The following is a 27398-nucleotide window of genomic DNA, read 5'->3' on the forward strand; positions in this document are numbered from 1 at the left end:
CCGGCGTGGAGAATCACTCAAGGAGCAAAACACTGATTTGCAGCTGTCTTCTAGGGTGAAGGTATTATTTAAAAATAAAATAAAAGCCAAACGAAACAATATGAAATAAATAAATAATAAAGGACTTGACATTGGATTTACAGATTAGTGTACGAGAATTTTATAAATACTGAGATCTATAATTAATCTGAGATTATTCAATTAAGTATAAATGTGAGGAAAATAACTAGAACGTTATTGCGCTCTGTCACTAGAACAACTTAGTTATAGTTGCTGTAATGTGTTTTATATTTTTTTTTAATGTATAAAATACTAGATGTGCTCGCGTAAATTGTCGATACTTCTATATAACCTTTCATCTCCCCTTACAACCCGCTACAACCCTTTTTTCGAATTAAAAAGTAGCCTATATCCTTTCTCAGGTTCTAGACTATCTGTGTACCAAATTTATTTTTTTTGATTCAGTAGTTTTGGCGTCAAAGCGAGACAGACGGATAGACAGTGTTACTTTCGCATTTATAATATTAATAAGGAAGTAAGTATTGAGATATATACATATCTATATATTAACCCTTAATTCGACGGAGATTTTTGTAGCAAAAGAAACAGATTTTTTTGAGTAGTCATATTTTTGGTTTTGAAGTAAGGATATATAAAATATGTTTAAAAAAATAGTGCTGTACAGTTTTTGATAAAACACATGTCCGTCACAGCGGACATTGTATAGATTTTTCTCAAAACTATGTAGTTCAGTAGATTTCTTTAAATTAGTTGTTCGTCACACTGGACACTATCGAATTAAGGGTTAAGATGTATAATTAATGATGCACATATAATTGAATACGTATAAATGAATACTAAGTATAGATAATTTGTTATAACATGATTTTGTTATGTTTGCAAGCCCTAACTGGGTCTAAAACTACCATTTGTAAATATATTATTACATATAACGGCGATGCAGCGCTCGTTTACCAGCCAGTAGTGCTCTAGTCTTTGAATAGAAAACATTCTTGTCTACAATTAAACATTATTACGTTGTTACTTCTAACAGGTTGTAGTTACCTTGACCACAACTCTGTAATTACGTGCATTTAACTACTATGTACCTTAGAAATAAAATGCAACATGAATAACGAGTAGTTTTTTATATAGGTACTTAATAGTTAATTTTAAACTTTCGTGTTTAATATACATTATTTAAATTATTAACCGGGTCTTAAGACGAATAATTTTATGGCAAATAAATGTATTGTATGTATGTATGAACCTCTCTCGACGTTTCGACTAGCTTGCACTAGCCGTGGTCACGAGCTGACTGGAGTAACAACGATGTCAATGTAGATAGGTGACAGCAGTTTTTTCTTCATCTACCGAAACGTCGAGAGAGACATTATACGTGTTAAGACCCGGTTAGTAATTTAAATAAGGTACTTAAAATTTTAAATTTTGTTTATTAACCAATGTAAAACAACTTCTTTACGTAATAAATATGTTTTAATTTACATTATTTCGGAGAAACCAAACAATTATCATAAACAAAAGCAAGAATTAGATTATAATAGATAAGATAATAGAAGTACATATAATAGAAAGTGAGCGAGTGACAAGCAGTGCAAGTGAATTCAAAACGTACTTGATATAACATAGAATCAAATTGCAAAATACTGCATAATTCATGCGATGCTCACATGTACACGAATCAATCGTTCCAATTTATCGCACATTGCTTTTATTCAAGGTACAAGACAGTTATATATAGTTTATTATACTTTAATACAGTTTAAGTCAAAATTTGAAGGTTTTTGAGTATTGTAGAAAAATAGTCGAGAATTTAATGATAAAATAAGATTAAAAGTAAACTGCGGTAAAGGACGAATACTACATAAATAATGGTCAGAGAAATTGGATTTATATTCAGTGAATAAGTGTTTGGACATTGTGAGTGTGTTTCCTTTGGTTGGACTGGTGGGGATAGTTGAAGAACTCCACTGAAGATCCTACAATTTCATAGGAGTTCAATACAAAACTTCCGTAAAGATCAGAGTCTACACTAAATTAAGATAACCAACAAGATTTACTCATCGAAATGGCGACTGAGGTAAAATTAACAATTAATTTTTCTTTATGTAATATTGTTGTGTTAATTACTAACATAGTTAATAAGTTGTTTACTAACATAATATGGATGGATAAATATCCGAAATAAATGAAATAATAATAATGTTTCTCCATTAAAAAATTCTCCGCGTGGAATTTAATTTTATTTTTCTAAAATATAAGTAGCCTAAGTTATTCCTTATTACATCAGCTACCTGCCAAAAAAAGTCCCGTCTCGGTTATTTCAATATTACAAACAGACACTCCAATTTTATTGTATAAATTAATTTTCCTTTATGTAAAAAGTTGACGGCACACTTGATCGATCCCCCGTCCAATTCAGACGGGATCGAAATACGACGGCCTGAGCCGAGGTTCGAACCCCTAGCGGTGCCCTCAGACTAAAGTCGTATTCGTCAGGCGGGAGTTGGCCTTCAGCCGCTCCACAAGTCCTTCCGCGGATTTAGAGTGCCATCTGCACTCGCCTACTATCGTCCGGTGAAGCTGTAAAGACCAGCTGCGGCCAACAGTATTAGAGTAGTTAAAAAAAGGACCACTTTCATTGCTATTTCGGACTACCAAAGTGTTATGCCTCCATAAAGAGAGATGAACTAAACTTCTATTATTATATATTGCAATGTTATGCAAGGATTCACCGTGTCACCTTATCAATTTATATTTCTAATTAGCTATCCGGTACTGGAAACCAAAATGAAATAGATCCATCATTATTCAAATAAACTTAATATTTATAAGCAATTTTGAATAGTTTTTTTTATTTATTACACTAATCATTCGAAATGCAGACTCATCACAAGAAACTTGAGAAGACATGCGACAATCAACATTCACATAGCTACGCACTCAATCGATGTGCAATCAGACAATATTGACAGCAATGTAAATTTTAAGTTTCTTATTCTATGAAAACATTATTATCATTTTTAATCAAAATTAAACTAATCCGTGAGACAGCCGTAGACTCGCGTTCGTCACATTAGGTGTTTAAATATCGACATAATAAATGTAGACATATTAAACTGTGACCGCGGATTGACCCGCGATAAATATTTCAATATAGAATATAACTAAGCTATTCTAATGCATAAGTGATATTACTGTAAAGTTACATCGAAATCCGTTCAATAGTTTTTGTGTGAAAGAGTAACGAACATCCATATTTAATAATAATAATCTTTATTTGTCTGAAACAAAAACTTTTCACACAATACAACTATTCCCCATAGAATAATATAATTTAAAACTAATGAATGAGACAAAACGGTCTATAACAGTGAGGGCAGTGAGTCCACCCTCTCTGCTATTCTGTTATAGCCTTTATCAGTAAAATACAATGTGAGATCGACGACAACGATAGCATATTAATGTAAATTCTAAACTACAACTATCAAAGTAAAAATAACAAACATAAATATATATAATCTAAACATTATTCAGGATTAGTTACAACATTAAATAAAAACTAAGAATTATTCAGGATTTACAAACTTTCGCGTTTATTAAGATTGCATTTATCATGTCTATAATTTTTTTAATAATAATTGACAATATCTCTGACTCCAAATGGTACAATAGTTGCGATTAGCCGGAGAATGGGATTGTTAGTATGTAATGTTGACCCTATTACCAGCAATCTAATAAATTCCATCTGCAAACAAAAATATATATTAAAATTCCTGGTGATTCCTGGTGAATTTGTCAAGATAGATAGACAATTTATTTGCTTCAACATTTACAAGGTTATGTACAAATGTTCGCCTCATATTCAGGGGCATGCAAATTATAATTCTTAATACTTACTTTTATAATTAAATTACAACAAATATATATGACTCAAAGGTGAGTGACATAGTGATCTATTAACGCACAGCCCAAACCACTGGACGGATCGGGCTGAAATTTGGCATGCAGGTAGATGTTATGACGTAAGCTACCGCTAGGCGGTAGAAGGGATTTTAATAAATTCTACCCCCAAGGGGATTAAATAGGGGATGAAAGTTTGCATGAAACTTTGTCAATTTTAAACCGATCAGGCTGAGACTTTGCATGCATAAAGCTACGTAGGCATCCCCTAAGAAAGGCTTTTGATAAATTCCACCCCTAAGGGGATAAATTAACGCGAGCGAATCCGCGGGCAAAAGCTAGTTATAAATAAGAATATTAAATGTCAGGTCAATTCTTGCAAAGAGTAACAGCATTTTTTAACGAGCCATTGGTGTACTTCTTTTTTAAATTTATTTAACGACATCTCTCGAATTACCTGTGGTATTTTATTATATATTTGTATGGAGCTGAAGTGTGAGTTAATTTGATGTGCCAACTGACTTGACCTCATGCTCATCTTATCATCCTCCACTGGTGGTCACAAGTGGTGGATGATAAGATGAGCGTCAGCGTAAACCGTTAGCGTAAGCGGGTGCACTATTCCATTATCATCTATTGAAGAAAATGTGTTGCGACTGTATAATATTATTCGTTTCGTAACGAAGAGAAGGTTCAATGCGACGCACGTTGATTAATGATAATCATAGATAGAGGCTGACATAGTATAGAAAAAAATTCATAGGTATTGTACATGTAGTTTGTAGGGCCTTTATATAAATAATTCATCAAGTTACCTCACTCAGATTAACAAATTAATATTAAACTAACTGGACCGCGACTTCGTCCACATGGATGAGCTATTTGCATCGTTTCACTGCATCCTTGACGAAATAACGTGTAAGTAAATTCGAAAGTTATCTACTTTTGACTAATAAAATAAACAAAAATAAAAAATTACCTAAATAATCTAAATAAAAATAAAATAAAACTCTAACCCAAGGAAAAAAGCTGATAAAAATGATGAATTTTCATACAAACTTTCATGTCACCTTTCAACCGCTTACAACTATTTTTTAAATTTAAAAATAGCCTATATACTTTCTAGACTCTGTTTACGAAATTTCATTTAAATTTATTCAGTAGTTTTAGCGACAGATAGATAGACTTACTTTCGTATTTTTCGTATTTATATATGTAATATTATGTTATGTGTAATATTAGTAAGGAATAGTAATGATGTTTTGGTAGTAAAACCAAATATTAATATTAACAAGGGTAATGCGTTGCATACGCATTACCCTTGTTAATATTAATATATATTAAGCAATCATTGTACATTGTAAAAATTGTTTTCATAGACATCGCTGTCGCTGTTTGACATTTACAAATATTAATTACAATTGCAGTTAGTCGTATTGAAAAAGAATTAATTAATGATCTAATTAATAGATATAAGACGACCTCGTCGTCTGGCGGTTTAGCACACAGCCTTACTTTCGATTTCGGTTCGATTCCTCGCATGGCAGAAAGGTTTGTATGAGTATGATTATTTGTATCGATCTGGGTGTTTTCTATGTATATTATGTAGGTATTTACAAAAAATTATCTATGTATTTATATCAGATATCTAGTTGCCATAACAAAAGCTCTGCTTATCGTGGGAATGGATGACCTGTGATAATTGTCAAGGGTTATTTAATTATTTATATATATTGACAATCCCACATTAAAACAACCTCACAAATGTTTCAAATTAATTAGGCGATATAAATAAATCTTATGCACTACAACTTTAACAAGTATCATTTCATATTATTGACAATTATCTCAACACATTGTCTACTGCATAAGATGGTGCATTTTTGTGAAATTATTTTTTAAAAGTTTATAATCTACTTTTTTTTTGTAAAATCTAGTTATTTATGAAAACCATTTACATACTATAAAATAAAGTCGCTGTCGCTGTCTGTCCCTATGTATACTTAAATCTTTAAAAGTACGCAACTGATTTTGAAGTGGTTTTTTTTTAAATAAATTAGATGCCGAGACTGGACTTGGTAATTTTCGGAGCTACTGGCTTCACTGGGAAGAAAACTGTGGAGGTGCTGGCTAGAGGGCGGAAGGACTACGACTCCATCACGTGGGGCGTCGCCGGCCGCTCGCGGGACAAGCTTGACTCCTTAATTAAAGAAGTCTCCAAGATTACAGGTAACATAGGCATTCGTGGTACAGTGGTTTAGATCCGATGGTCGCGAGATCGATTCCTCGCACGATGCATACATTTATTTATTTATTATTCCTTATTGTACCGTAACAAAGAAAAATACATAAGAAAACAATATTTAGAATATATGGGTACAAAAGGCGGTCTTATCCCTTAAGCGATCTCTTCCAGACAACCTTTGGGTAGAGGAGAAAAGATAGAAGGTGGCGCAAGATGGAATAGAAAATATTTAAGATTATAAACATATACATTATGCTTAATATATAAATAAATTACATAAAAAATAAATATACAATAAAACAATATAATTAATAGAGAAATAGAAATATTTATTTATTTATATATATTATGGTGTATGTATAATAGTTACAAAAAAATGTAATGGTGCACTCGCATGCATTATCAGTATACACCGTCGGGTACCAGTGGAGGATGATAAAATGAAAATCATCATTGCCTTGCCTTTATCCCATTATTTGGGGTCGGTGCAGTATGTCATTCTCTTCCACTGCTCTCTATCGGTCATCATATCTGAACATACTCTTCTTTTATTCATATCATCTTTCACACAATCCATCCATCTTTTCTTAGGGCGTCCCCTCCCTTTACATCCATGATGATAAAATGAAAATGAGGTCAGATTTTGAGTTTGACCATCATGATTAAGTAACCAGGAATTAACCACGCTGGTTTCGAGCGGGAACCACGACGAGGTTAACCTGACATGGTACATTTCTAGCAATGGGGATTTTTTCCGGACTACTCTAATGCTGTTGGCTGCAGCTGGCCTTTACAGCTTCACCGGACGATAGGGGGCGAGTGCAGATGGCACTCCAAACCCGCGGAAGGACTTATGGAGCGGCTGAAGGCCAACTCCCGCCTGACGGATACGACTTTAGCCTGAGGGTATCACTAGGGGTTTGAACCTCGGCTCAGGCCGCCGTAATTTTGATCCCCGTTTGAATTGGACGGGGGATCGATCGGAGGGGTAACCGGGGGCACCGGTGTAGAGCGGCCGGCGCGCGCAGGCGCCTGGTTGATTGCGCGATATGTTGTGTTTGGGGTCGTCGTCTTCGCCGGCGAGGACGGTATCGTGTGTATGTAAAAGTGTGGTCGGGGCGGGAGCAATGGGGTAGTAGTCCACCTTACTAACAATCTCCTGCCCCCTCAGGTAGATTGTATCATTACGACGGTTATAGGTTATCTCAAAAATCCTGTGAATTCGCAGGTAACTGGGTTCATATTATATTTCAATAATACAGGCTTCTATATGATTAGTTAGTCTTCATTAATTTTATATTAAAAAAATAGTAAAAGCCCACTAAAAAAAACTTGAAAGTATTGCATTATATTAAAATAAAATAAAGCAGACTCCAAAAATACTTAAAAAAATCCGAAAGTATGCTCTCTTAAATAAATAAATTATTTTCATATCGGTCTATAAATGATGAAGTTATGAAGTGTTTAATCATCTGCTTCTTCTTTATCCCATATATTCGAGTCGGCGTAATATGTTTTTCTCTTCCATTCATCCCTGTTATGAAGTGCTTGTTACATTAAAAAGAGTACAGCCTCCTGTTTTTTTGGAGTCGGTTAAAAAACATTTGTTGTCTTAGCTCATTAGTGTTTATTGTTTGAAAAATCTACAATGCAGTCGCGTGAATATAACAATAGTGAAAATATGCTATGTTAGTTTTCTGTTATTCATTTCCATCAATCACTTGTCATAATATCCTACAATTCATATAATATATTTACATTTCCGAAATATTTAATTCTATTTGCAAATTAAAACTATATATTATAGTATATATAACTAGTTAGTTATAGTAGTTATACATTCACCTATTTATGTATGTAAGTATGTATTTAATTATAGGAACCAACAGAATATCAGCGCTGCAGACTTATCTGTAGCTCCATGCTGTATACTCCTAACACAAACTCTGCTTAGATTGGGATTGGCTTTCTAAGAGTTATCCACGGATATTATAATCCCATCAAAAACATAAATGTGAAATGATAGCCGAGTTTAATATTATGATATATGCCTTGATTGTTGACTTCTACGACAAAAGAGGTGAGGTCTAAATGGGTGCCAAGTTCAATGGTATGTCCTGAAATGTATTTATAACAATATATAATATCATTTCTTCTTATAACTTAGGATAATATACTGTAGCCTAAGATCTAACGAGCTGAGTTTCTTACTCAGCTCGTATTCTTTTCAAATATTTATTTTTATTTATTTATTAAATCTTTTAGGCACAAACACACAAACGCCTATGGCGGACTTAACACCATGAGGTATTTTCTCCCAGTCAACCATTGGGCAAACAGAGATCTATGTGGGCAGTGCATTAAAAATAAAATAATGAAAAAAAAATGTAGGTATACCATTTAAAATAACAATTAAAAAAAATTATAATAACAAAGATTATAAACTAGTCCATAATTATATTTAATACATAATATTAAATAAATAATTACACATATACTCAATATTTATAAATATGAAAAACATACTCGTACATATACATACATACACATACAATTAAATATGTACCTATACAAATGAACAGCGAATGTGAAAAAAATATATGTTATATATGTTTACAATAATACAGATTCATTATAAATTCTGATTTGGGAGAATAGAATCACAGTGATATTAAGTTTCACTTCTTTTAACAGGTAAAGACCTGTCCACCATCACGATTATAGTGGCTGATGTAGAAGACGAGAGGTCGTTGAAGGAGATGTGCGCGCAGGCTACAGTGCTGGTGAACTGCTGTGGTCCGTACCAGCTATATGGGGAGCCGGTGGTGCGCGCCGCCATCGAGATGAAGGCCCATTATGTGGACATCGCTGCAGAGCCTCAGGTATATATTACGTGCTACTGCCAAGTCATTACATTAATATAATTATGGAGACCTCGGTGGTTTAGCGGTTTAGCACACCCTTTACTTTGGATGGTTGCGGGTTCGATTCCTTGTACTTATACTTGAGTATGTTTCAAATGAAGTTTATTTGAATAAATGACTTTCTATTCTATTCTATGGTTTTTTATATCGGTAAGAAATAATTATTTAAATTTTGTATAACATTTATTTCTCGTATGTATGGTAATGTGGAACAGACTGGCTCAAGAAAGAGGAGAATGGAAAAGGTTGGAAAAGGCCTTTGCCGATTGGCAAACAGATCTGCAGAAATTAAAAAAGATCGATATTACTCCAATATTTTATTTCGTTTTTAGGTTTTTAAAATTAAAATTTAGAACTTGTACATTACAAGTTCTAAATAAAGGCTATAATAAAAATAAAATAACATTTACTTCCAGTTCATGAAGAAAATGCAGTTGTTATACAACAAGCCGGCTCGCGAGGCGGGTGTGTATGTCATATGCGCCTGCGGTTTTGACTGCATCCCCAACGATATGGGCGTCATGTTCCTACAGAAAAATTTTGACGGTACATACCAAACTTGTTTCAAAATTTACTTTTTTTTTGGTTCGGTTTTCCCCTTTCTAGGGAAAGGCAAAAGCACTCAGCCCATACAGCCATTGTCTTCAGTAATATTTTCTTATATTATTTTTTTTCTAATAATTGTCTTCAGAAGTTTCAAATCTTGAAAAGTTGATATAACGTACTCGAAAATGGGTTTGTAAGTTTCTGGGTTCTTCAATAGATTCTGGATGGAGCGCGGGATCTCCATTTTATCATATATACTGATCAATTTATCAATAAATATTAATCGCTGGATTGCGAAATCAAAATTTACTATTTAATATTTTACCTAATTAAAAAGTCATTTAAACGGAGACTTGTCGTAGATACTATATATACTTTGTATACCACCCGACAGCCTCTCTGATCGTTAGACAAAGCAATTTAATACATAACTAATGTTAGATAGATAGATAAATTCTTTATTCACAATTACAGACACATAACGTACATGAGATACAGAAAAACACGAATAATAAAAGAAATGTAGGTGGCTTTATGTGCCGCAAAAGTGAAAAGGTAGCCAACTCAGCATAATGCTACAGATAACTCTGCAGCGCTGATATTCTGTTGGCTCCTTACTTGGTCTGGTTCTTGGTCAAAGCATATTAATACATAAATAATGTTCGTAATCTATCTTATTTAATGGGTGATATTGGGATGGTTAGGGGTTGGGAATTAATAGTAATATACTGATAACCCCAATGTACCATATCAGGTAGACCTCCACGCAGTTCCCTTTGGAAACCATTGTGGTAAATTGCCATTTACCAAGATGGCTGACCTGACTTCATGCTCATTTTATCATCTTCCACTGGTGCCCCGCCAGCGGAAATTATTAGAGCAGGCGGGTGCACCATTCCATTATTATCCCTAATGAAAAACGGGATGGTGAAGACGCTTGCGCTAACGCTATACGTATAGGATCAGTTAGACCAAAAAGACTATTTAGAGGCAAAACATGTCGCAATATGGCTGTAAACTCAATAACGGTCGGATTTTCATCATCAATACAGAAGGTCGTAACACTTCCGGTAGCAGTGGTCAAGTTTCCGCAGCGAATCGGTCAGAAAGAGTTGACCCTATTCTCCCAAATTTGAATTTAAATGAATCTGTATTATGGTAAACATATACTACATTTATTTGAAAACAATACGAGCTGAGTTTCTTGTCAGTTCTTCTCGTCTCGAAATCATTCTGAACTGACGGTAGATTTGACATATCATAATAGTCTGTAATAGACTTACTTGAATAATAATATTTTGAATAAGCAAAATATTTATTTCATTGTAATTTTGAATATTTGAATCACTTATTTTACAACTCACACTGCGTTGTCTATTACGCAGATACTAATACTAGTATATAAACTTATCTGAACGAATATCAATCGACAATTATTATAAAAGTTACGATTTTTCATAAAAAAAAGGGTTACATAAAAATAATCTTATATATAAAATTCTCGTGTCACAATGTTAGAGACCATACTCCTCCTAAACGGCTTGATCGATTTTTATGAAATTTTATATGCATATTCAGTAGGTCTGAGAATCCTAAAACCTACATGAATAAATATATTTTCAATTTGAATGTTTGTAGTCTCACACATGCTAATAGTAGCAGAATTAAACCAAATAATATAAAAACACAGATTAAAGTAGATTTACTGCTTTGATTGATGACAAGATATCAAATCGATTGATTTGTGCAAAGCCCTTTCTATTTACATACTTGCATATTTTTTTATTTACGATGAAAACTTTGATAATTTTAATACCATTGGATTTGATATAAAACACTTGTTATTTTCCATGACGCCCTCGGTTGTCTAGCGGTTTAGCACACCGCTTTACTTCCGATGGTCGCGGGTTCGATTCCTCGCACGGTGCAAACATTCATGAGTATGACTGTTTGTATCGGTCAAGGTGTTTTCTATGTGTATTACGTTTGTATTTACATATAAATAATAACTATCTAGTATTTTAACTAGTATTTCTATCAGTTGTCTAGTACCCATGACATAAGCTCTGCTTACCGTGGGACTAAATGGCGCTGTGTTATTTGTTATTATGATTATTGTTTCCAGGTATTTTGAACAGCGTAGAATCATATGTAAGTATAAATCTGCCGTTAGCGCTGAAACTAGAAGCAATGAAGAGTGGACTACTCAAGAACGGTACATGGGATTCTATAATATATATGTAAGTAACAAAACAAGACTCTCTAACAAACTGCAGACATACATATATATCATCATCGTTGCCTTGCCTTATCCAAATGCGTAGTATGTCCACCTCTTCAATGGATCCTTACCAGCCGTCATATCTGAACGTACTCTCCTCTTATACATATTACCTTTCACGCATCGATCCATCTTTTTCTTTGTCGTCCTGTCCCTTTCCATCCATCTTTTAATTAACTAAATAACAACTCACTAAGTTAATCGACGTTGAATAATCAGTCAGCCTGTTTCATAGTTGGACAAATGCTCAGTCTCCAAAAAGAAGGATAAATCACTTTCCGTTTTCTTATTAAAACATCCGTTAACAAGATTATAACAAGACGGTGCTTGTCATCTTCGACCGATCCTTTGATTTGATTTTATTTTGAACCAGCTGCACCCCCGGTTTCGTCCTTGTGGAATATAACTTGTTTTTCTAAAATAAAAATAGCCTAAGTTACTCCTTATTACATCAGCTATCTGGCAAAATAAGTCCCGTCAAAATCGGTCCAGCCATTTCAGAGATTAGCCGGAACAAACAGACCGACAGACAGACAGACAAAACTTGTAAAAAATGTTATTTCGGTATATGTACCGTATTTACCGCTCATACTACCGCTCATTCGGAATGCAGACTCATCACAAGAAGAATGTGCAAGAAACTTATGTGTTGCTCTTTTAAATAAATATTGATTTACTTATATTTAATTAACAACAAGGATTAGGCATGCGACAATCAATAGAGTCCGCTACGCAAATACAAGCAATAATACTCATGAATACAAATGTTTGTGCCGTGCGAGGAATCGAACCCGCGACCATCGGAAGTAAGACAGTGTGCTAAACCGCTAGACCACCGAAGCGCACAATGAGATGAATGTTTATTTTATGTCTTACACTTCACAGATTCCCAAACAGTGGAGAGATGTCGATCCTTCGCGATAAACTATATCCTGATAAGATGCCCGTATATAAACCAGAAATAAAAAACAGGTGGGTACAATAATGAGAACTGAATTTGACGCAAACACTTCATAAATGCATTAAAATCCGTTGCGTAGTTTAATAGACAGCGGAAGCAACTTCATATATATGAAAGGTTAAAAAAAATGCTCCACATAATATATAGTATAATAGTATCTTAATAATATTATAAACGCGAAAGTTTATATGTATAATAATAATATAATAATAATAATAAAGATGATAATTCAGCTAATGTAACTCAATCTCACGGCACCGAAACCTCAAGTTCACAAGTATCCCCTCAAACTCACACACATACATATAATTATCAGAACATAGAAGATATTACACAAATACAGAACAATATCCCACAACACACGAACGAAGAAAGACATAATACAAATAAAGGCAATGGGAGACTAAATATAGACATCTCAACGGAAAACATTGAAAGCGAATTTCTCAATGCACTTGAAATATTTAAGGGATCGGACCCTACTACAAGGCCTTATATACCAAAACAAAGATCGTCCAAGAGATTAAGTATGATAATTGATTATCTTAATAAAAATTTATTACCTAAACACTTATCAATAGATCAAGATTTTCTCACAATGCAGAGAATTATATATTGTGCAGCGTTTACAGCAGCAATCAGTAACGGAAGTAGAATAAGAGTGGAAGGACTAAGTAGAAGAAAAACACAAGAGAAGCCACGATGGCAAAGAAGGCTAGAACAGAAAATAGAAAATTTAAGACGTGAGATAGGAAGACTGACACAATTTATTAATGGAAACCGAAGTAATAGTATCATAGAATCAGTTAAGGAAACTGAAATAAGACATGCTATACATTCTAAATATGAAAATAAAAATACTACACCAGAACAATTCCTTGATACCCTTAAGCAGAAACTTAATGCAACTACAAATAGATTAAAACGATACTTGACATGCACACAGCGAAAATCACAAAACAAACAATTTACAAACAATGAGAAAATATTTTACAAAAACCTAGAAACACCCAATATATTAAATAACGAAATACCAGACACAAAAAAACTTCATGATTATTGGTCGAATATATGGCAATCACCTATACAACACAACCCTGATGGCGAATGGGCTCACAAATTAAATAAACCAATTTCAGAAATGCCTTTCAATCATATAACACTTGAGATTCTCACACGAGTTATTAATCGAACTCATAACTGGAAATCACCTGGTACAGATAACATCCACAACTTCTGGTACAAAAAAATTTCATGCACTCATCATTTTATACACATTTACATTAATCAATTTATACACTCACCAAACACAATGTCTAATTACTTAATGCAAGGAATAACGTACATGATTCCCAAAGGTACAGATACAAACAACCCCGCTAATTATCGACCCATAACTTGCCTTCAAACATTTTACAAAATTTTAACAGCATGTGTCAGTGAAACTATTTACAGCTATCTTATAAATAACAATTTGCTTGCAGAAGAACAAAAAGGATGTAGAAAAAAGAGTCAAGGTTGCAAAGAACAATTAACACTAGATGCTATAGTAATGAAACAGGCCCATAAAAAGAAAAAAAGTATACACACTATGTACATAGACTACCGAAAAGCTTTTGACTCTGTCCCACATAGTTGGCTTATACATGTCTTAGAACATTATAACATTAACGCAACAATAGTGAATTTCTTAAAATCGGTAATGCAAAACTGGCAAATAAAACTCAAAATAAATCAACCTAATTCAACAATAACTACTGAACCGATTCGTATACAAAGAGGTATATTCCAAGGAGATGCCCTCAGCCCGCTGTGGTTTTGTTTGGCGTTAAATCCTCTCTCTGAACTATTACATATGACTAACCAAGGATTCAGACTTACATCCGACGACACTTCTGAAATCCTGTCACATTTACTTTATGTAGATGATATAAAACTATATGGATCTAGCAAAATAGAATTATTCACACTAGCTGACATTACACAAAAATTCTCTCAAGACATACCAATGCAATTTGGAATAGATAAGTGTAAAATTCATTCAATAGAGAAAGGAATAGTAGTAGTAGAACATGTTGAATACCCACTCGTGAATGGAGATTGCATTGAATCCTTAAATGAACAAAACCCTTACAAATACTTAGGTATGTTACAGTTCAAACAAATACGTCAAAAGGAAACCAAGGAGACCCTGATAAGAAAACTAAAATATAGGCTGAACCGGATACTTAAATCTCATTTAAATGCACGAAATACAGCCAAGGCTATTAATTCATACGCGATGTTCTCACGTACTCATTCGGAATAATTAACTGGTCCCAAACAGATTTAAAAAAACTACAACGCGTTATTAACACACACATGACACAAAATCGAAAACATCACCCGAAATCATGCACACAAAGACTCACATTACCACGCCAAGAAGGCGGACGAGGACTCATCGACATACAAAATATATATATATATTTTTATATATATATATATTATATCAGGCAACAAATATTGACAATAAATGTACACCTCTTAATCTACATGACAAAAATATACAAAAAAATGAACACATTATAAATAAGGACCAAAAAATAGACAACTGGAGAAAAAAGTCTCTTCATGGAAGACACAGAGCGGATCTATGCCAATCTCATGTCGACAAGAATGCGTCGAACAAATGGCTGAAACGCGGTGAGCTCTTCCCAGAGACCGAAGCATTTATGTTAGCAATTCAGGATCAGATAATTTGTACCAGAAACTATACAAAACACATCTTAAAAGACAGAAATTTGGCAAATGATTTATGCCGGCATTGCAATAGTGTTTCCGAGACCATACAACACATCACGGGTGCTTGTAAGACATTAGTTCAAAATGATTATAAGCACCGCCATGATCAAGTTGCTACAATTATACATCAATATATAGCACATAAATATAAATTCATAGAAAGCAAAGTTCCATATTACAAATACAGCCCTATTAATGTATACGATCACTGTAAACTGTACTGGGATAGAACAATAATTACTGACAAAACTGTACATCACAATAGACCAGACATAACATTACACGACAAAATCAATAAAAAAGTATATCTTGTAGATATAGCCATCCCAAACACACACAATATACAAAGCACAGTCAATGAAAAACTAACAAAGTACACAGATCTAGCAATAGAATTAAAAAAACAATGGAAAGCACACACCATCCACATAGTACCCATAGTTTTGTCATCCACAGGAGTTATACCAAAAAGTCTGAACAAACACCTAGACACGTTGCACATCCCCTCCTCTACAATAGACCTATTACAAAAAGCCGTCATAATAAACACATGCCGTATAGTCAGAAAATTTCTATCTTCATCACATAACTCATCCATGCTTGGCTAAGGCCCGCGTGTTTGAATATATTACCCCCGTAAAAAGGAGATATAATAATATATATATATATATATGTAATAATAATAATAATAATAATAACTTACTTGGTTTCGGCCCGTAAGTGTGGAGAAAACCAGCAATAGCTGAGAAAAAATAAAGAATAATAATAATAATAATCTCAGGACAATTCACACAGCGCCATCTAGACCCAAGTTAAGCTAGCTAAAGTCATGTGTTATGAGTTCTAGATAACTGCAAATACATAGATCTATCTCGTCACAAGCTAAGCAGAGCTTGTGTTATGGGTACTAGACAACTGATATAAATACATGGATACATTTTTTTTCGTAAATACATACATATTATACATAGAAAACATCCAGACCGATACAGACAATCATACTCATGAATACAAGTGTTTGTGCCGTGCCAGGAATCGAACCCGCGACCATCGGACGTAAAACTGTGTGCTAGACTGCTAGACCACCGAGGTCGTCAAACATGGATGTTTGTTAATCTTCCACAGAAAAACTACTGAACTGATTTTGAAGAAACTTTACAGTAATATAGCTTATGCATCAAAATAACACAGACTATATTTTCTATTGAAATTTATCGCGAGTGAAACTTAGGGAACATCTAGTTGTATATAACTTCCTAATAATATATGTATGTGTTGTGTGAAGGGGTGCGGTACACAAGTGGAACGGACGGTATTGTGTGCCGTTACCAGCCGCTGATGATTCTGTGGTCTACCGCACACAGCGGGAACTGTACAGCAACGGTCACCGTCCAGTCCAGTTCCGGGTAATTTGACCATCTCATTCTTATTAAATTCAATTTAAATTCAAAATATCTTTATTCATGTAGGTCTATTACAGAAATAGAAATAATTTTTATTCAAATAAAGTAATATAAGCACTTTTGAATAGTCACATTTTTTTTTATTCTACCGCTCATTCGGAATGTAGACTCATGACAAGAAGAATGAGCAAGAAACTGTTGTGTTGCTCTTTTACAGACTCCTATGATATGTCAAATCTATGTTCGTTCGGAATGATTTTAAGATGAGAAGAAACTATTATATACTAGCTTTGATCGTGGCACTGCACGCTTGAATTATCGGTGCACAGTATACAATATGTTTTTTTTATGGATAATGAAATGATGCACCCGCCTATTCTAACGGTTTACGCTGGCGGGGCACTAGTGGAGGATGATAGGATGAGCATGAAGTTAGGTTAGCTAGCCCATCGTGATGAATTATGGAACGATGGTTTCCAGGGACCGCGTGGAGATCGACCTAACATGGTAAATTGTTAGCAATCTAAGCAAATTCTTAATTGACCAAACACGAGACTATAGCATGTTAATTTTTTAGATTTCGGGAACGCACTCGTAACATCTCTCAGTCTCAGGCAGCTTTACGGCTACGGTAACGATTTACCATCAGATGGGGCGAAACTTGTTTGCCATCGTAGTAGTATAAAAAAAAACAAAAGCCTCTCCATTCGTTTAAAGTTACTGTGCGCTACGATGTTAGCCCAAGGAATTCTAAGGGACCTATTTTTTTGAGACCGAGTGAGGTCAATTTAAACTCGGAAGCTACTGTTTCTATATGTTGACTCATATGGTAAGTGATTACCACCACTAGTTGTTAAACGCCTATTAGATAAAAAATAGCAAATACTACTTATTATTGTTGGGCTAATACCTAATTGACAGTGATAATTTATTTTCTGTTTACCTTTTTTATTCTGATATTGTCATACTAATTTTAAGATAGATAGATAGATAGATAGAATATACTTTATTTGCAACGTACAGTAAAGAAGAAGCACAAACAATATAACAAAGGACACATGTATCGTTACAATAAGGCGGCCTTATTGCTAAAAGCAATCTTTTCAAGGCAATCTTAGGGAATCGGATTGAAACATCGAACAGGTAGGTAAAATGACATGAACAGGAGAAAACTAAAAGGTAACAAATATATAATGATAATAAAGAAAAATAATAATAAATATTATATGAATTAAAATTTATGTACACAATAATATTCATATATTAAACTAGATACACTTACATAAACTACATACATATTATAAACTACATACATAATTTTGAAGTTAAATAGAATTAACTAAATAATTTTAATAGTCACTCTTCGTAACCTTTATAACGAGTCCAGATTTAAAGAATGTGAGTATACCATAAACGTTCCTCTACTACTTTTAGTTTAAAATCCGTTTAATTTAATCACCCAGTCTGTATAAGTCAAATTATGATGCATATTCAGATTTTAGACACGCGTCTAAACTTCTAACGCTTGCATCAGACCTAGCTTTGAATATTTGAGCATAGGTTTTATGACCTATCAAATCAGAAATACAAACAATGCCAATTAAAGCCATGTGAGCGATTAGTACTAGAATTCTGGACTGTGCATGTACGTTTGAAATTTCAACGCCTTGATATGCGTTCACTTAAGTTTGATGAAACTTTGGGCAGATATTTAATCGAATTAGGTGTTATTTTGCGGAAATCCATTTCACTATTTAATGGATTTATATAATATGTATTATAAAATAATACAAATCCATTAAACTTGGGCAGTTGCTCAAAACTTTGTATTCTCACGTTTTGACTTGAAAAATGTAAACTTAAAAGGATTATTTAAAAGCAACACACAAGTTTCTTGCTCGTTTTTGTTCTTTTTTATACCTGTTCAAAATCTACCCTGTATCATCGTAAGCACAGATTATTATATTAGAGTCCGTTAGTTTGTGTTCCCGCGCCTTTGCCTCCCCTCCCTTACCTAGTACTGAACCGACTGTACGGCGGCCATGACGCGCGCGCGCCTTTGTTGTGAATTGAAACAAATTAGAACTGTGTTAAACCTACTGTGAAACCTACTGTGAAACCTACTGTGAAACTGGAAAGCTAGCGAAGATATCTTCGAGACCCTGAAGCCCAAGAAATCCGCAGAACCATACAGGTACGTAACTGACGCTTCCACTCATTTTTCACTATATATATACAGAGAGTAAATTTCCTAACATTTTGGTAGCAGAGTAGTTTCCCAAACAATACCACTTAGGTGGCAAACAAGCATACGTTCTTCTTGTGATGCAACAGCTTTCCGAATGAGCGGTAGAATAAAAAAATTGTAATGACTATTCAAAAGTGCTTAAATTAAGTTTATTGAATTAAGGATTTTTATTCTATTCTGTACTTTATTCTGTTCTTAAACACGTAATATATATTTCAGATTTCTGTGCATAACTATGTTTGAAGTTGCTGTTGTATTATTACTATTTGGTTGGTCTATATTGGACCGCAGTTATAGTTATGTGTGTTTCTGCCGGCCGGCCACCGTTTGTGTACATTACAATCAGTCGCCAAAATACAACCGCGAAGACACAACGTCGTTTCATTTAAATTTAAGTACAAAATTTCCACTTCTCCCAAAGCAAACAGAAAGCAGCTTTAACAAATCAACATATGGTCGAAATCGAGCCGGATTGCAATTGCATTGTTTACCTGCGTTGAGAACAAAAGACCCACTGTAACTCGGGTCTCAAGACAAAAGGAGTTCGAGAAACATCTAATTTTTGTGAGTTATAATGAATAATAGAATTACAACGTTTTAACACTTGAACATTATAAACATATTCAAGCTGTTTACTGCTGTTGGGAGTGAGCAGCAATACAAAGTGGATTTTAAAAGATTTGAAGTGTTTACGAAACGTCGTTTTAAACAAGATGTCCGTTGTTGAACAATACATGACAGTAATAGAAGACACAGCAAGCTTATTACAAAGAGCACAAATCAATTTAAAGAAGTGTCCAAAGCAACGATTAACACAAGGGTACATAGAAACTAGATTAAAATGCATAGAAGAATATTGGAACACTTTCAAAGAAGCTAATCAAAATCTATGCAAATCTACACCTCGAGATAAACGTGCCGACATACCTTACTTTGTCAATGAAGATTATTTTATTATAGAAGACCTGTATTTGTGTTTAGAAGCGGACCTGAAAGATATGTTACGTGGTATGCAGACTCGAAGCAAAGAGCAACAATCGACTTCGTATAGCAATGTAGACGTTGAAGAAAGGACTTCACAAGTGAAATTACCCAGAATTGAAATCCCCGTATTCCAAGGGAAATATGAGGACTGGGCTACATATCATGATTTGTTCACATCATTGGTGCATAATAACACATCACTTAGTAACGTGCAAAAGTTACATTATCTGAAGACCAGTACTGCCGGGGAAGCAGCTTACCTGTTGAAACACATACAAGTTACAGATAACAATTACAATCAAGCATGGGATATTCTCAAAAATAGGTATGGAAACAGGCGTATGATACTTGCCTCCATTTTAAAGCGATTGTTTGGCCAGAAAAAGATATCTACACAGTCAGCCTACAATATAAGATCATTACTAGATACCACTTCAGAATGTATTAATAATTTACATAATTTATCTATACCTACGGACTCTTGGGATCCAGTAATTATATATTTGGTGGTGCAAAAATTGGACTTGGAGTCACATAAGGAGTGGGAAGAGTATGCATACATACATACATACAAGAAAACTCAGACGATTTACCTTCGTGGACGGAGCTGAAGAAGTTTCTGGAATCTAAATTTCGTACATTGGAGCTTGTTAATCCCTATACATCATCATCAATAAAAGAAAGGCCAGTAGCTACGAAGGAACGAACTTTTCATGCTACAACTACTGAAAAAACGTGTTTCATGTGCAAAGAGAATCATACACTGTGTCATTGTAAAGAATTTGCAAAAATGGACCCTCAACAAAGAAGTCACTACGTGAAAACCAATAATTTATGTTATAATTGTTTATTGCCCGGACATACAGTATTTAAATGTCGAATAGCCATGACATGTCGCATATGTCATAGGCGCCATCACTCTCTACTGCATGAAGATAAGAATAACAACGCTAACACGTCCGGTCACCTGGAGAAGTCATTACAACCTAACGTGTCAGCGCATTTTAGAGTAGAGGAACGAGATTACAATACAGTGATCGCGTCGAATTATAGCAGTAATTGCGGGAAGGAGACAGCCTTTTTAGCAACCGCAATGGTGACAGTGAAGAATAAAAAAGGACATGCTGTTGTATTAAGGGCACTAATTGATCAAGGGTCTGAACAGAGTTTTATAAGTGAAAAGGCGGCTCAATTATTACAATTAGAGAGAACACCAATTAAGGCAACTGTGGCTGGAATGGGATCTATGAAGTCACAATTAAAGCAAGTGGTGCAGGTTCAGGTTTCATCTAAATGGGACAACAATATAGTCATCATATATCAGCATATGTGATGTCAAAACAACTGACCACCAAAATACCACAGAGGGTTGTCACTGGACATAAGTGGCAACATGTACAAGGACTTATCTTAGCCGATCCAACATACTACAAACCTGGGGTAATTGATTTGCTTCTGGGTGTGAAGGTTTATTCAAAAATAATAGAAAATCAATTAATCAAAGGGCCACCAGGGACTCCAAGTGCACAAAAAACATCCCTGGGCTGGATCCTATTTGGAGAGATAAATACAGCACCGAGCAATGAACCGCTCGTTGTAATGCATGCTCAAGTAGATGTAGAAGAAAACATAAAAATTCGGAATGGAAACACAGAAAATACAGTAAGAGAACGTAACAAAAATCCAAAATTCAAAGAGAAATGTACAACATTTATGGAACATGCACCTCAAAATGAGATTAATATTAAAAAATGTACAGGATGTTCTTATTTACCAAAGCATATGAAGACAATCGGAGTATCCTGTAGAGAGAAAAAGCAAAGCGTAAAATATAAAAACAGATTTATAAAGTAGAAAATAACTAATACAAACAAATTAGAAGATACAAGAATTTAAAACTTCACGAAGCAAATACATTATATTGAGAAATTAACCGAAGAAATAGAATACTACTAAAGAATACAGAAAAAGTGAAAAGGAAAAGTAGATTAAAATCACTGAACCCATACCTGGACAAGCATGATATTCCCAGGGTGGGCGGAAAGTTAAAACATGCAGAAATAAGTCATGATCATTATACAGTGTAGTTTTAAGTTACATTTGTAAAAAGAACTTACAGTCCTTTTGGTGGGCGGTATGGTTGGTCTATATTGGACCGCAGTTATAGTTATGTGTGTTTCTGCCGGCCGGCCACCGTTTGTGTACATTACAATCAGTCGCCAAAATACAACCGCGAAGACACAACGTCGTTTCATTTAAATTTAAGTACAAAATTTCCACTTCTCCCAAAGCAAACAGAAAGCAGCTTTAACACATTCAACACTATTATTAAACCACTTTTTTGTGTTGTGTTTCAGACAGTTTGCTTTTTATTTATTTACAGGCCTATTTCAGGTTTTCAAACTTGTTCTTTACGCTTATCCTAGCTTTCTTCAAAATGATATTTGCTAGATTGTCCAAAATAAAGCGTACCAGGGAACTTTTGTTGAGACATCCGCGTTTGTTTACTGGAGGACTGGTCACCAAACAGGGCCCTAAAGAGGAAGTTATGGAAAGTTTCTACTTCAAATTCGAACTAGTGGGAAAGGGATGGGCGAAAGGAGCAGATATTGAGTCTACACCACCCAATAAAATGGCCATAGCGAGGGTGAGTCAATTTATACTAATATATATTTTACTGATACTTTTATTGTTACAATTATGAATCGTAGAAGTTAATTAAGGTTAAATTGGACAAATATAGGTTCTTCACGGTGCCTTTTTCGAGAAAGTTTTTGTCACGCTCAACCACATACTAGAACCATCTTCTAGCAATCGTATTTCCGATACGATATTAAAACTTTCAAGAAAAGAGCTTATTCCTTCTTAATAGGCCGGCAACGCACTTGCATTTCCCCTTGTACTGCGGGTATTTATGGGCAGCGGTAATTACTTACCATCAGGTGAACTGCAAGCTTGTTTGCGCCTTATGCAATAAAAAAACATTTACAACGTCATCTGCACAATACTTGTCTTGCCTATTACAGCCGTCAAGCGGCTGCGTTCTATATTAAGGTTCGATTGAGCGGTGCCATATTGTAGTAAATTTAGTGTACGGAATCATAATAAATATACTCCTGGACAATTCACACGGCGCCATCTAGCTTCAAGTTAAGCAGAGCTTGTGTTATGCGTATTTTTGCTTATGTACTTTTTGTAAATACATACATAATATATATAGAAAACACCCAAACAATCATACTCATGAACACAAACCGTGTGAGGAATCAAACGCGTGGTCATCGGAAGTAAAGCGGTGTGCTAACCCGCGTGATTAACGAGCCCATCGAGAAGGTATGATACCGTAGCCAGTATAGCATAGCAGCGCATGAGGTGTATGGCGTAAATGACGACGACGCTGGTGGATCACCCCAGCAATGCCTGGTCAAAGAGCAATCTCGGGACACAAACCGAGCGGTCCGTAAGGACCTGCGGATGACCTAGAATGGAAATGAATTAGGCGTATCACAGGCGTCACGCTTCGTTCTTTTATTTTGAACTAGTGTCTCAATTTGGAAGAAAATAACACATCACTTGAAAATTCGAAGTGGATCTTCATTTGGTATCTCCTACATATTATAAGAAGCTGGTGGAATGTAGGCCTGAGGGGATCAAACAGAAAATGCTATGAAGTGTTTAAAAAATATAAGTACATTATCGTATTATAATTATATATATTACTAGCTTTTGCCCGCGACTGCGCTCGCGTTAATTTATCCCCTTAGGAGTGGAATTTATCAAAATCCTTTCTTAGGGGATGCCTACGTCATAATAGGCAGAGTCTCAGCCCGATCGGTTTAAAATTGACAAAGTTTCATACAAAGTTTCATGCCCTATTTTATCCCTTTGGGGGTAGAATTAATCAGAATCCTTTCTTAACGGATGCCTACGTTATAATATCTACCTGCATGCCAAATTTCAGCCCGATCCGTCCAGTGGTTTGGGCTGTGCATTGATAGATCACTACGTCAGTCACCTTTGAGTTATATATATTTAGATAATTATTGAACATTCGGCAGGTGTCAGGGATGAATCCTGCATACGGCGCGACAGTTGTAGCCCTCTTACATTCAGCCATCACCATCTTGCGCGAGAAGGACAAGATGCCTGGCAAGTAAGTTACGTGAACATCATCATCTGCTTCTTCCTCAGTCCAATCACTTGAGGTCGCCGTAATATGTGTTTCTTTCCCATTCATCCATTCCATGTTTGCAGTCATCTCGTTATTCACTCCCTTTTTTCCATGTCATCTTTCACACTCTCCATCCATCTCTTTTTCGGCCTTATTCTGCCCTTATCATCACCCACATTCATATTATTAAAATCACTAGTATCCTCACGACTTAGGCGTAATGCTGGTTGGTCAGGGAGAGATACACCTCAATGCTTACAATATTCACAATTACCTATCTCTTATTTGTTTTTATAATAATATAAACACTTCAACTGTTTCGCTCCAAAACTCCCGCTGCCTCCGTTCATCTACTTGTCCATGTCACACAGATTATTTCGTCTCTGGCCTCTGACGTTCCGTTTCAGGTTTTTTTTTTTGTCTCTTTTCTTATCTGCAATCAGTCCCAGAACTATGAGCAGATTTTTTGGGTGTGGGATCTAAGAATGGAGTGTCCACCCCAGCGGGAGAATATACTCCCTAAGCACAAACATTACACAATGTCGCTTCTTTTTAGTCGCTTGGGGTAAAGTATTTGTAGTAATTGAGCAGCTGATTTGGGTGGTTACATAATCGCTTTTTATACTTTTCTTTACAATTGAGGATCTCATCCTTTACTGCCAGTACCCCAAGTTCCTTGTGAATTTCGTTGTTGGTGATGTACCAAGGGACACCCGATACTGTTCTCAGTATAATATTTTGGGCCCTTTGAATGATGTTGATATTTGACTTTGATGCACTTCCCCATGATGATACATGATTATTTACTTTACCATTTTTAATTAATGGTGCGTCACATGATAGTTAACAATGTGTAGTACTTTCTATAAACTATTTTCTCCATTCCTATTCTTTATAAGCTGATACCATGACAGAGAATTACTTTTCAAGTTCTCCGACACCGGCATCACTTTCATTACTTCTTCCCCTCCGATCGAACCCACGTCCAATTGAAACGGGGATCGAAATTACGACGTCCTGAGCCGAGGTTCGAACACCTAGCGGTGCCCTTAGACTAAAGTCGTATCCATCAGGTGGGAGTTGTCCTTCAGCCGCTCCGTAAGTCCTTCCGCGGGTTTGGAGTGCCACATGCACTTGCCCCCTATCGTCAGGTGAAGCTGTAAAGATCAGCTGCAGCCAACGTCATTAGAGTAGTCCGAAAAAAAAAATTACTTCCACTAATGTATTCACTTTTATCTTGTCCTTTCTTGTAACACTACATAGTTCGTTATCATATAGCGATATTCAATCGGAAGCTAGTCACTCAGCATTATATTTATTATGGAGTACTAGCGTTTTCTCTTTTTATCTCTCTCTTACTTAGGTATTGAACAAATAGGTACCGTGAGGTCAAAAAGCTGCTATTGAGAGTTCCAAATGAAACTACTATTCAATAGGGATGATAGGAATTTATTAAAAAAAAAATACTATAGGGAGGTCATTAAAACAAAAAAAAATCTTAATAGCGCCATCTACATTCACATGTGGCGCCATCTAGTTTGCATGGAGTGAACTAATATTATACATTTGGAACTATCTTAAACAGTGGGCTAATTATCTAACTTCGTTCGCAACGATTTAATTTGTAGGTTAGATTAATATTATTAATGATTATAAACAGTTTGTATAAAGTATGCTTTTATATTCAAAATTATTAACCTTATTTTTTCATTAGAATAGAATAGACTTTCTTTATTTTATTTTATTAAATATCTATTAAAAAAATTAAACTAAAAGAACAAGTGAACGCTGCAGTATATTTTGTAATATTTGAACGCAATAAAAATTGTTTCAAATCAATCAACTAGTGTATTAACCCAATAATTTAAAATGTATCCCTCTAAAGGTATAAACTATCTAATGTACTCATTTTAAATTGGTCGGATTAACAATATTCCGCTGCAACTTCATAGCAGTATTTCATCGATAGAAATGATTTATGCTGCCGTCATTCGATCTTACTTGATCGCATTTTTTAAATTGAAATGTTTTTATATTGCATCACAACTTCAACAGAAACAATTTCATATCGTGTTACATAATTAGCCCACAGGTATTATTAATCGGTTAGGACGTAACACATAATAATGTTTTGACAGTAATTTCTATTTTTACTTTGTTCACAGCGGCGGGGTACTGACAACAGCCTTGGCCTTCAACAACACCACCCTCATACAGCGTCTCAATGAGAACCATTTGAATTTCGAAATGATCAACAACAAATAGTTGAAAAACTCAAGATTTTATCTATCTATTTATCTATAATTGTTACACAATGTATCGTGTCAAGTTGATCTACACGCGGTTCACCCTGGAAGCCATCGTTATAAATTCACCAAGAATTTATAAACCATCGTGATAAATTCTTGGTGAATTTGTCACGATGGGCTAACTGACCTGACCTCATGCTCATCTTATCATCCTCCACTGGTGCTCCGCCAGCGTAAACCGTTAGCGCAGGCGGGTGCACCATTCCATTATCATCCATAAAAAATAACTGCCTTAACATGGCATGTTCTTTCACGTGTGTTTTATATGGAGCACGCGTTGTTTAGCGCGGGAAACCTAGCGCGCGCATTTTTTTATATTTTTTTTGTGTTCACAATTTTTTTTAGGTTCATATATACTTACAGTAAGGGCAAAGAATCTAAGCCCATACAGCCATGGGTTCAAAATTTCACACACGACTGCATGAATATTACATGTCATTACATTGACTTTTAAAATTTTTCATTTTATATTCTACAGACTTTATTATCCAAGACAAGTTCAAGATAATTATAGAGTTATTGATAATTTATAAAATTATCGATAACTGTATATTTGTCTTTGTTCCATAATCAGATGTCAGCCATTTTGGAATGATAATTAATTATTACAAAATGGCG

At 34.8% G+C, this 27398-nt stretch overlaps 1 protein-coding gene across 1 annotated transcript; it reads left to right on the forward strand.

The window, feature by feature from the left end:
• The first annotated feature begins 5984 nt into the window (after positions 1-5984).
• On the forward strand, positions 5985-26736 carry LOC131854412 (saccharopine dehydrogenase-like oxidoreductase). Its single transcript, XM_059205526.1, has 9 exons — positions 5985-6153; positions 8864-9051; positions 9510-9639; positions 11765-11879; positions 12806-12892; positions 16951-17071; positions 22684-22947; positions 24359-24453; positions 26637-26736. Exons 1-9 carry the CDS (start codon positions 5985-5987, stop codon positions 26734-26736), a joined length of 1269 nt encoding a protein of 422 aa, XP_059061509.1.
• Positions 26737-27398: the final 662 nt, after the last annotated feature.

This window comes from Achroia grisella, unplaced genomic scaffold, assembly GCF_030625045.1.
Source record: "Achroia grisella isolate CSIRO2021 unplaced genomic scaffold, CSIRO_AGI_Agris_v1 utg997, whole genome shotgun sequence".
Taxonomy (NCBI): domain Eukaryota; kingdom Metazoa; phylum Arthropoda; class Insecta; order Lepidoptera; family Pyralidae; genus Achroia; species Achroia grisella.

Excerpts from the sequence above, each read along its gene's own strand:
- LOC131854412 (XM_059205526.1), top strand. The coding sequence starts at position 5,985 with ATGCCGAGACTGGACTTGGTAATTTTCGGAGCTACTGGCTTCACTGGG. Across the intron at positions 6,154-8,863 it reads AGAAGTCTCCAAGATTACAG|GTAAAGACCTGTCCACCATC; the intron begins GTAACATAGGCA and ends TTCTTTTAACAG. Across the intron at positions 9,640-11,764 it reads CCTACAGAAAAATTTTGACG|GTATTTTGAACAGCGTAGAA; the intron begins GTACATACCAAA and ends TATTGTTTCCAG.